General features: G+C 36.2%; 2 protein-coding genes across 2 annotated transcripts in view; both read left to right on the top strand.

The window, feature by feature from the left end:
- Nucleotides 1–2,308, top strand: part of LOC128984244 (uncharacterized) — a 39,122-nt gene extending 36,814 nt beyond the window's left edge. The window contains exons 18-20 of the mRNA XM_054403546.1: nt 838–1,028; nt 1,164–1,337; nt 1,968–2,308. Coding sequence (XP_054259521.1) covers nt 838–1,028; nt 1,164–1,337; nt 1,968–2,308 — 706 coding nt within the window. The remainder of the gene's footprint in view (nt 1–837; nt 1,029–1,163; nt 1,338–1,967) is intronic.
- Nucleotides 2,308–11,804, top strand: LOC128984243 (uncharacterized). The gene is made up of 9 exons (XM_054403545.1): nt 2,308–2,678; nt 2,716–3,050; nt 5,528–5,764; nt 6,285–6,439; nt 6,907–7,156; nt 7,515–7,779; nt 8,795–8,972; nt 10,295–10,506; nt 11,709–11,804. Exons 1-8 carry the CDS (start codon nt 2,308–2,310, stop codon nt 10,460–10,462), a joined length of 1,959 nt encoding a protein of 652 aa, XP_054259520.1. The 3' UTR covers nt 10,463–10,506; nt 11,709–11,804.
- The last annotated feature ends 721 nt before the right edge of the window (nt 11,805–12,525 follow it).

The following is a 12,525-nucleotide window of genomic DNA, read 5'->3' as shown; positions in this document are numbered from 1 at the left end:
GGGGAAGACAACGATAATGTCTACATGACCACGGGAGATGTTCATGATTTAGCCGTGATCGCGCAAGTCGACGATGACGTTTCTGTGACTGCGGGAGTAGACAATGACGTTTACATGGCCGCGGGAGATGTTCATGATTTTGCCACGATCGCGCAAGACGACGATGACGTTTTCATGACCGCCGGAGAGAATGATGATATCTACACGGCCGCGGGAGATAATCAGAATTTTGCCGCGACCGCGGAAGACCTCCGGCCAAAAGACGCCGGATTACTGGAGTGCCGGAGTGGTACAGTGCCGATTATATAGGGTCTTCTGTACAATGTTTTATAATTTAAAAAATGACGGCAGCTGGTATATATAGTGTCTTCTTCAGTATCCAATAGTCATTGCGTGTACATTACTTATTTTTGGGTCGAGTTTTCGATCACTGGACGACCACTAGTATGCTTTATTCTATAAGTTGAGTGTAGTTTTGTTAGCTTGATTTATTTTATTAAAATTACGTCACGTAGATAAATAGTAGTTTAGGCAACTTGTTTAGATTTCAGAACAGTAAAAAAACAAATTTTTAGTAGTAATACACCAATATTATTCTCTACTTTAGAGCCTCCAGAGGTGTTGTAAACTGCAATTTAGCACCATAAAATACCAAAATTTTTCCCGGACCCCCCTTCGGTCCTGGGGGGTATTCCATGCCCCCCAGACCCCCCGGATCGGGCCCCCCCCAAAGCAGAATCCTGGCTACGCCACTGGATGGGATGTAGTATATTCAGTTTGCTGATATGGTTTATTTTCTGTTAAGTGTTTTACATTTCATATTCCTCTTATTTTCAGAATCAAAAGCAATAACATCAGGCTTGGTAATAATGAGTGGGAAAAGAGGGTTGTAATTAGAAAAGATGGATTTGTTGTTGTAGACAATCTAAAGGTTGAAGAAAATCTATTTGCAAATAACACAATGGTGCGGGGTAAAATTAATGACCACCATTTAGAAAATCTTTTAGATGATTCTGTCTTTGAAGGAGGTACGTATGACTTGTACTTACATTTTAATCTAAGTATTATTAAAATAAGTATCAGTGACTAAGACATTGATTTCCTTGTTAAGATACTAAATGAAAAGATGTATTCCTACCGTTACAATATAATGTATTTTTCAGATGATAACCTACTCATGTCAGGAGCAAAACATTTTTTAGCTGAAAGCGAAATACTAAATTTGTACATAAATCCCATCAACAGCTCTAATTTCCACATGGTTACACCAGAGAGTTTATGGAGAAAACGTTTGCTCAAAGCAAAGCACATTGAGGTTGACCGTTTATTCTATACAGGTAGGTTTATAAATTACATATTTATAAATGAGTACAGATTAACTATGTATGTTAATAAAAATTGTAGTCAGTATTGATATGACTGAAAGATGCTTTCCACATAACTAATAAGTTTACTTAGGTCAATTAAATAAAAGAAATAGACTGTCAAAAATTTAATCTATATAGCTCAAATTACAGCTAGTCTTGAAAGCAAAATGTTTTTTCCTCTTGCCTATTCTTTATTTATTTAGTACACCCATATTTGACGTAAGCTATACTTAGTTCTTAATGAAATCTGAATAAATTAATTTAAAATATAATGTCTACTAAAAGATGTAAATACAACCTCATAGTTTCATGTTTTACATTATTAACTAGACTTATCTTGGTCTTGGGAAGATGGCTGTCGATGAATTGCTGAAAAAACTGAATGATGTTTTAAATTTTGCATCATACAATCTTCGGGAACAATTAGATTGAAGAAGAACAAACAATCGCACATTTCCTGTCCACTAGGGATAACAGTCTACTTTCATCAAAGAAGCCTACCATCAATATTAGACTTAAATATCTCTGTCTAGTAATGGCACCTGGAGCAACTCTCAACTCTCACAATATCTCTCACATACGTGATGCTGCTCTGTCTAGGTACTCTGGATGGGCTCAACTCTCGTGTGTTTGGCAGATGGCTGTTGACAGACGGAGACCAGAGTGTTATAGCCTCACAAGCCATCACCAACCTAGAGACCCACAATGTAGCAATGACACCTGGTGCAACTGTCAACTCTCACAATATCTCTCACATACGTGATGCTGCTCTGTCTAGGTACTCTGGATGGGCTCAACTCTCGTGTGTTTGGCAGATGGCTGTTGACAGACGGAGACCAGAGTGTTATAGCCTCACAGGCCATCACCAACCTAGAGACCCACAATGTAGCAATGACACCTGGTGCAACTCTCAACTCTCACAATATCTCTCACATACGTGATGCTGCTCTGTCTAGGTACTCTGGATGGGCTCAACTCTCGTGTGTTTGGCAGATGGCTGTTGACAGACGGAGACCAGAGTGTTATAGCCTCACAGGCCATCACCAACCTAGAGACCCACAATGTAGCAATGACACCTGGTGCAACTCTCAACTCTCACAATATCTCTCACATACGTGATGCTGCTCTGTCTAGGTACTCTGGATGGGCTCAACTCTCGTGTGTTTGGCAGATGGCTGTTGACAGACGGAGACCAGAGTGTTATAGCCTCACAGGCCATCACCAACCTAGAACCCACAATGTAGCAATGACACCTGGTGCAACTCTCAACTCTCACAATATCTCTCACATACGTGATGCTGCTCTGTCTAGGTACTCTGGATGGGCTCAACTCTCGTGTGTTTGGCAGATGGCTGTTGACAGACGGAGACCAGAGTGTTATAGCCTCACAGGCCATCACCAACCTAGAGACCCACAATGTAGCAATGACACCTGGTGCAACTCTCACATACGTGATGCTGCTTTGTCTAGGTACTCTGGATGGGCTCAACTCTCGTGTGTTTGGCAGATGGCTGTTGACAGACGGAGACCAGAGTGTTATAGCCTCACAGGCCATCACCAACCTAGAGACCCACAATGTAGCAATGACACCTGGTGCAACACTCAACTCTCACAATATCTCTCACCTCCTCACAGATGCTGTGTTGCTCTCTGAGAACACAACTTTTGACAAAGTTGTATTTGGTAAGGTTTAAAATGAATCATACATAAGTAGCCATTTTATCCGTTTTTTAAACTGGTCACTATGACTTTTACCTGGTGGATACGGAAAGTAAATAACATCTGGTAGTTAGTTTTTAATGAAATAGAAATCATACTTTCGCTTGGATTGTACCTGGTACTGTACAGGAAAATAATAGAAAATATTGTACACCCTCTAATAAACAAATCATAATGAGGTTGTTTTCACAAATATTCTTAAACATAAGTTAGTATGTTTTTCATTATATGAATTACTGTAAATCTATTTTCTGCAGAAATTTTACTCTGATACGCTATGCTATTAGTGTTATGTAATTTTTTCTGTATGCAGTATATCTGTAAGCCCGCCATGGACTCTAATTTATGTAATTGAACTTCATTCTTGAAAAACTCCTTAATCAGCCACATATGGGGTGCCTATAAGCACAGCCACCTATTATACAAGGCCGCGGCGAGCGAAAAGTGGCAATGTCGCATCTGTGTCTTGGCACGCGGTCGTCTTACCATTACAGTGAATTGAGGAGTCGTGTACCGACGTACTTGTTCACGTTTATATTACCCTTAATCATTAGTAATGACATTGAAATTTCTACTGCATCATGCCAAATAGATGTGTTGTGCCTGGGTGCAAGAGTAATTACGAAAGCTCGATAAAAACTGAAGGATGCATGCAGTGTTTTAAGATTCCAAGTGATCCGGTGCGTAAGCAACAGTGGATTCGTGCTATTTCTCGGTCAGATTGGACACCTTCAAACAATTCTAGTGTCTGCCTATTACATTTTCATGAAGATGACCTTAGTATTGTGGGAAAATACAATAATAAAGACTGTGATTGGTGCGAGTATAGACGCGAGAAGCCAGTTTTAGGGGAAAATGTCGTACCTAGACCTTTTCCCAATTTACCTTCATATCTTGATACACGAAAAACGACAAGGAGAAAGACTCCTGAAGAAAGAAGACAAGAGGATGGCAACAGGATGAAGAAATTTGACTAGCAAAAGTAAGCGAAGTCGGGGACTTTACTTCATTTTGCAACAATTAAGGCTGTATATTAGCACATAATTAATAAATAAATAATAGTAATAAATTGACGTGTATTATTAGCGTCATTTTGCACATTATAATGAATGTGGAAAGCTATATGAAGGCCTAGCTTCTGAGATCGTTTCCACAATGGCAAACGTATTGCTAAATAATTATTCAAAGAAAATAAATGATTCAGTCAGTAGGGATTCAAACAAGAAAAGAAAACTTAAAATTTTGTCGTAGCTATCTAGACTTATGGTTCGTCAGGTAGGCTAAAACAATAATATGAATATTTAAAATTGAAAATAATTTTATTTAAACAATCCAAGATATTTTTATTACTTTACTCTTTCATTTGTAATTGGAAGTTTTACAAGACATTTTCACATGCATTGCAATTATTACAATACGATAAATAGGCCTACAAGCAAACAGACATTATTTTTGTATTTTAGTACACAAATCACTATTATATGCCATTTAAATATCTTTCATTCATTCTATAGAGCAGTGAAAACAGCAAAAATCTCATTTAAGCTATAGCCGTGTGAAGACGGACCCAGAAGGGGTGGGATTGCGGCGTTGCCAGTTCGAACGCCGCGGCCTTGTATTAGAGGTGGCTGTGCTATAAAGTCTAAATATAATCATTGTCTTTACCAAAGTGTTCACTTTTTATCTGTCTATATAATTTCTATCAACACCACCGAGCCTTTTAGCGAATTTGTTTTATAAGAAATAATTAAACTAATTAATTAATTAATTAATTAATTAATTAAACTATTTACGTAGGTCTCTTGGTAAGGGATCGATTTACTTTTTTGTTTTGATTTCCCAGAGACCATAAACACTATTTGTTAAAATTTGTATCATGTATATTATTATGTGTGTCAGTAAAAACGATAAATCAAATAATTTTGGCCCGATTTTGATGAAATTTGTATGAACGTGTAGGGATGAGTACACTTGATGAGTTTGGGAACCAATAGGACTAGGTCATAGGAACTCGGCGTTAAGTCAAAAAAGTTTTAAAATCTTCCAAAAATTATTTTTTTTTACAATTTTTACCCTTAAAAATGAAAGTGCTTGATTTTCAATAGAACCATTGTGTAGAGCTTAAAAAAAATAATTTATATTGAAGGGTTGGTTTATGATTAAAGGTTACGGAGAAATTTCCACATTTACATTCTCATATTAACCTTATGGTGAAAAAGTAAACTGTTTTAGTTTGCTTGTTAATGGTTATATTTTTTATCAAATTTAGCATATTTTTTTCATTTGATACCATACTACTAACATAAAAAAACCACGTTTAAGGAAAAATGTTACTGCATTTAAAACACCAATTAGACTAATGGAAATTGACTCAGTCTGTAGGTTTTCTGTGGCGGAAGTATCATGACTTAGTGACATTTTGTTGATGACTTTATTTCCAGGTGGTCCAGTGAGCACCTTGGAGGTACAGATTGGTGGCAGGATGAGTCATCTCCAGGTACCAGCTGATATAGTTATGACTGACTCAGCTGCTGATCAGCTGATTACTGGCCACAAGACGGTGCATGGCAGTGTGTCATTGGCTGGAGATCTACTCACCATCGGTCTTGTGTCAGATGTCAATGTTACAGCTTTCTGCCTTGCCCTCCACTCTAACCAGTCTAAACTGGTCATTTCAGGTGTGTTGACATTTCAGGTGTGTGGAGACTCAGGTTTGGCCATTACTTAATCATTAATAAAAAAAAAAGCTTGTAAGGTCCCCACAGTTGGACGTGATGATTAAGTTAAAACCTTACTCGGTAGAACAGCATACTGTACAATATCTTATGGTTTGAATAATATAAACAATTATAGTTGCTGTTTTAAAAGCCCTATCATTTATAAAACAATAATAAGTTTGTTCTCCTCTTATGGCAATAGCAGTGTGTCTTCTTTTTGTTCTGACTTGCCACTTCAAGATTGTTGTACAAAGCAATTTGAAAATTTTGCAAAAATATTTACCTTAAGGTAAAATTATCATTTTTTAATTTCCAAATTCAGTTGGACCAGGGAAGTACTTTTCCAGGATACAGGACTTTTTCATATGCAAAACGTAAGTTTATTAGATACATAAAGGCTTACATTTTATACAGATTTATTTATTTAGCTAATTAATGACGATAAATATATCATTGGAAAACTGAATTTTAATTGTTTTAGGAAATGGAAAGTTCAATAGAGAGCCTGAGGTATTAACGTCTGTTGATGGTTTTGATTGGCATGATATAATGGATAATGTTTGGTTCAAAGATGATAATGTAACTGACCTCCACGAAGTTTCCATGGATGAGGTTGAAATCAGAAACCTAACTGTGGTGAGTGTTTTTTCTGTTCTAACTTTATCTGAATATCTCCAACAAAAAAATTTAAGTGGTTATTTTTTAATTGCATGGACATTATTAAATTCAAATTGGTTTTTTCAAACTTTCCGAATGCTAGTTAAAACATGGTAAGTTTGGCTAAATAATGCTCAGCCGTAGTTGTGTGTCTCAGTAATAAAACTTGCATTAAAGTCGACCCCAGAGCACCAATTTGCTCCACTTAAACTTAGTAAAAAAGATGAGTTTAAATCTGAACTGTACAATGTTGGTTTTGTAGATAGAGCCTAGGATCTTGGTCCTTAGTTCAGATTCTGCCATAACTATCAGTTTTCTCTATTATGAAGCTGTGACTTGATAGTTTGGATCCTACCATAATCTGTAGGTCTACCCATATAGTAAAGCAAAACAAAAACATAGCTTTTTTATAGAGTCTTGGGTGTTATAGTTTATTGATTTTGCAGGTGGATATAAATAATAACAATGTAGAAGAACAACTATCAAGACTAGTAAGTCTGAGTGCAGATCAAGTAATAAATGGAACTTTCTACTTCCCGAGTGTCCGAGCTGAGAAAGGACTGAAAGCAGAAAAAGCTACAGTGGGAGGAAATATTGAAGGAATACAACTGCCTTTGTTTATTGAAAATGTTTTGTTGAATGGAATAGATCAGAAAATTTGTGGTTATCTTGATTTCAACAAACTTGTAATCAAACGTAAGTTCTTGAAAACATTGTCAAAGGTTTATAAAAATGTGTATTGTTAATTTACAATTGTCTCACTCTTCATCGGCCACCATAGAACTGGAGGCCTGACCAGATAAACAAATGTGCTCTAAAACTTGTTATGCATACTACATGTTACTTGCTATTCATATATTTAATACTTAATAGAAAAGAAAACATATCTGTAGTAGGTATGTAGTTTGTTTTAGAGAAATGTCTTGCCTCTCATTTCAGGCGTATACTGTCTCATTAAACATGGCAAATGACCATCCCTTCTTCCCTTATTTATTATAGTGTTTTGATCAAATATAGTGATTTAACACATGACACGAGTCTGTATTCGTTCTAGATAACTTAAACAACTCGATGTTTGTGAACGGACTGAACATGACGTCAGACCTGATGCTAGCCAATGTAGAGTCCAACACAATGTCTGCAGAGCTGACCCTGGACCAGCTGATCACCAGACAACTGAGGCTACCAGCTGGAGCTCCACTGGCTGGCGTGGACGTCCTCTCCTGGAGTAGATCTGCTGTCACCAAGTCTGGCATCAAACACGTCATCTCCGGCAACATCACTGTCACGGGCCAACTAGATTCTGGCCACGGAATCAGGTGACAATCACAACTTACATCAAGTGTTTATATTCATCATTAAGGAGGTTTATTAGGAAAGGAGTAGTGTTAGAGTTCAGCGTGAACATAAGTTAATTTGATTCCAGAGGTTCAGATACAGGAAAAGTCACAAAAGATTTATTTGTATTTTGAAACATCTTGACTCTATCTTACCCGGTTAGCTAGCTGAACTCTAATTATTTCAAAAGATTTCCTTAATTAACCATTTTCCTTTGCTTTAATAGTAAGACCATCATTTTGTACATGATAGACAAATTCATGATTGAAATATTCCCAGAGAACATTTATAATCAGCATGAAAGAGAGCGTAGGTAATGTCAAAGTCAAAGTTCCTTCCTTACTGTATAGTCGCCGTATGTTTTCAAAGGCTACATTTAATTCATTGATCATTAATAATGACTTCATGCTGCTAAAATGTATTTGGACTCACATTGTACAATGACCTGTTACCTATTCCTTATAAGTAACTGCTTCCTTTAAATTGAAGGCAGTAATGTGATCACGATTGCAATTCCCACTTACATCTTGCATATGCAATGTCAGTATATCTCAAGCAAAGATGCACTTAAAATGCAATGTGGTGTACCTGGGAAAACCAAATTTTTCCTTTGGCTTACTTTATCCAGCGTTGTCGAGAGTAAGAACTATCAAAGGCTTGCTAATTAAGCCATTTTCGAAACAAGAAGAGTTACAAGCATATTTATTATGGGCCCATATTTGATGAACAGTAAATAATGGACATTAGATACTCGTACCTATGATAAATTACCTATTATATCAACCATTGAAAGTTTTCTTAAGTTGTTACCTATAATCTTTTTTTTATGAAAAACTGTGTTTAGAAAGAAGATAAACTATTTTGCTCCTTTGTTTGCTCCGCTCAATTGGCAGACCTGAGACTGCATGCCTAGTGTTTATAGAAAATAGTAACATTCAAACAATATTATTATCATGAAGGATGACAATAATATTTGGTATGACATTTTTCTTACAGAGTTAAAGGCTTAGTAAACGGCTTACCTTTTGATGAAAAAAATCTTATGACATTGAATGGAGCTCAAGAGACTAAAGGGAAGAAGAGATTTTCTTCTGAGACACGTCTAACCATCCATAATCTGACAGTAGAGGGATCATTTAATGATCTCAATTTTACAGCCTTTTGTGATGAGCAGGTAATATTTGTTCAATTTAAAAATTTATAGTTTACAACATAATTTTATTTGCTGGTTATGTTTAAGCAGTCTACAGCTACTATGTACCGGAAGTCCAAAAAAGAACTCCTAAAAAAAATGTTTTTATTTATTTTACAATATAGAAATTACAATGACTGATCCCCTACATTAAATGAAAGAGGTAACGAAATAAAAGTTTAGGTGTATTATATAGTGTGTAAATAAAACTAAATAAAAAAAAAGAAATTTAATTTTAAAAAATTAAAAAATAAAATTAAGGAGTTAGTGTGTAAATAAAAGGATCAGGTGCATTACCACCATATTCACGCCTAAAATTGGGCTGCACAGTAGTAACAGAATTTGTTTCCATTAACCAAATAACACATTGCGCTTTCTGCTGTGGAGTGTAGCCATTGCACTCTGACAGCGCTGGATGCGGCGTGTTGCAAAACTACGCTCAAGGTCAACAGGGTGTACCAAACTCATTGCCAATTAACCTATGAAACTAAAGCTTACAGGTATACTCTACTGCACCAAAGGATTATTACTCATCCATTTAAACTAATATTATTGTGAGGTATTTTAAAACTAGGGAGTTCTTTTTCGGACTCACGGTATATATATACAACAGATTTACCAGTGTCTCAACTCCACAAGATTATCAGCTGTTTGCTATAGTAACTTGCAACAGTATGTAGCCATTGTGGGATAGCTGGTTAATGCAGGCCTAGTAATCTGATGGGCACCTGTTTGTTGACCCTGAAAAGTCAGTAGATTTTTTCCTGCTCAAATCTAGACCTATCCTTTAATAGATGATTTTGGCTGAAGAAACTTGTCCTAGTACGTACTTTACTTTACTTTATTCTGAAATGGCGACCATACGAATGTAGGCTTTTTAAGCCAAGTATGAATGGAGATTAGTGTAGGATGGGTGGTGCGATCTTGTAGTCTTGTTAGTCGGCCGACATGTTCCTTAGACACAGCTGTTAATTTAATAGCCCATACAGCCAATGGCAAAGGGACCTACAGTTTATTGTGGAATCTGAACCACATTTTTGCCTTGTAATTAACAAACAGGTCTAACTATCAGGATAGTACTACGGATAGTCATAGTACTCACTAGTGCAGACGTTAATCCACACCAGGGAGTATCGCATGCCTATAAATATCCACAATTCGTCACCTCCAAGTAGCTGGATTACAGGACGATGACACCATCCCAGTCAAGCAAGGCTGGTAGTAATAGTAAGGTAGTATACGTTTGTATCAAGACCCGCTCCATACTACACTCATATATTGTAGTGTCTGGTGTGTTGTTGTAGGTGACAGCCAGAGGTGATGTTGAGAATGTCAGGTCCCAAGCAGTTTACAGCTCCTGTGGTGTCACAGAGGGTGGTTCTACCTCAGATATACCACGGTCACAATCTTACTTGGCTAGAATACCAACTATCTGCTCCACTCCCATGGTCCTCTTACCAACGCCAGCTTGACAGTATTATGCAATCTCAGCAACTAGCTTCACAATGCCTCGCTGGTAGGTGGTATTGGCTGTGCACATGTCATATAATTTACTCATATCTTAACTTTCACCTAATTTAACTTTAAACTTTTAAAATGTGTTAGGTGTATTTTAATTTGTTAATTTTAAATGTTGAAACTTAAACTTATACCTCTGATTTGATGAATACTGAGATATCCTGACTAATTTTTTTGTCTTAAAAATTATGTACATGACGGATTTTAACAATACATATGGAAAATTGGTTATTTTTAATCACATTATGGTGGTGCTGTTGGTTGAAGAGAAGGGAGAGTGGTCATAATTTACAGGTAACTATGGAAGGGTCGGAATCTATTTGTTGTTCAGTTGCCATAGTGGAGTTGTCATGGGTTTTGCTCATTATGTGGGAGTGTTCATTATGGGATATTATGTGTATTTTTAAATATTTAATTTTATCATTGCTGTACAACTTGCTTTTAATTTGCAATACAGTCACCACAAATTTAATAAATGCATTTTGAACAGGGAACATGTACCTAAAGATAATACCTAATACCTAAAACAAGTAAATATTCGACATATTGACCAAGTTAGAGCTGATGTACTGTAATATGCTCAACAGGAGAAGCTCTCAACTATACATAAGCCTGTTTTGACAATTAATTGCACAAATTTAAATGTGTGAAAATACTATACAAATTCAGTTCATTATGAAGGATCCAGTGACGACAGTCTCTTGGTATACCAAAAGTTTTTATTTCTGGACTTAGGGTATACGGTATCACACTACTGCTAGCTCGTTTTGTTTTATGCAGCCCTTGTCCATGATCGTATCCCTACAGTGGAAAATGTCCTACTTTTTAGGAATGCACCCACCCTACTCATAATAAATTACAGTACCACCCAAAAACAAGAAGGAAACTATCACAATCAAAAAGCTAACTTTAAAGCAATGATTGAGCTCTCCTCACATATCCACTGCATTTTGAAAACCACGCAAAACATGTACACAAACACCTCATTGCCACCAATAAACCTTATCCTTATTCTCAACCAAAATCTCCTTCACAGACTAAATTTTATTTGAAAAAGAAACTTTATTGTGCTTTGCCCTGTATTCTCTTCTTCAGTATTATAATGAATTTAAATCCCTTTATAGTAGGTAAATGTGTTATCAGACGTGATTGTTGAAATAAGTTGATTCTAGAAACTAAATAAAATGTCTGATGTTGTAGGCAAAGCATATTACCTGAAGAACTTGACTAGAGCAAGGGATGTTGACGGAGACGTGCTGTTTACGCTGCCTCTCAGGAGTGGCAACACAACTGTTCTGGGTGTTGTGAGGAAAGACACAACATCGACATCAGAGCCACAATTCACACTATCTCTGCTGCACTGGAGTGACAAGCAGAACACGTTCACTCAGACACCCGGTAACACTTGTAACTAACCTTTACAGATAATGGCTTCAAATAGGAACATGGTTGTAGCATTACTAGACTAAATAATGATATACTTATTAAAATGTCAAACAATTATTTTGCAGACATGAAATTACACAGTCAGATAATATTCAGTCAGATGAATTACAGAGGGAACTGTAATTAACATTAATCTATGAAAATTATTATTCGTTTGAACTCAAGTGTCTGATGGTTTCAAAATGTTGCGGTAAAATGGGTAATGAGTTCTGTATAGTTTTCACTTTATCTCCCTATACATAGTATAAGGCGAAAGTATTGTTTTTGTCAACATTTTTGAGTTTTCAGTGGAAATATCCATTTGGATCCCCTTGAATCCAAAAAAGTGGTTTTGAAGTGATGCTGAGTGGATATGTCCAGAGCTACAGACTATACCCGTGGTTCCACTAAGATGAAATTTGTTATATGTGTACTAATCTATGGTATCTCCAGGCGTTGTTTAAATTTTTTACATTTTGATTTTGAATGATGATTTTTATATTATAAAAACAGAAAAATATAACTTTAAAAACTGCTCTAACAATTTCGATTGACATTTATTTTAGTAAGTTATAGTCCTTTTAATTCTGAA

This window comes from Macrosteles quadrilineatus, unplaced genomic scaffold (genome assembly GCF_028750875.1).
Source record: "Macrosteles quadrilineatus isolate MER2022 unplaced genomic scaffold, UCM_ALF_1.0 Scaffold_2__2_contigs__length_208266976, whole genome shotgun sequence".
Taxonomy (NCBI): Eukaryota; Metazoa; Arthropoda; class Insecta; order Hemiptera; family Cicadellidae; genus Macrosteles; species Macrosteles quadrilineatus.
The sequence above is the reverse complement of the archived record's forward strand: the minus strand, read 5'-3'. Positions and strand labels throughout refer to the sequence as shown.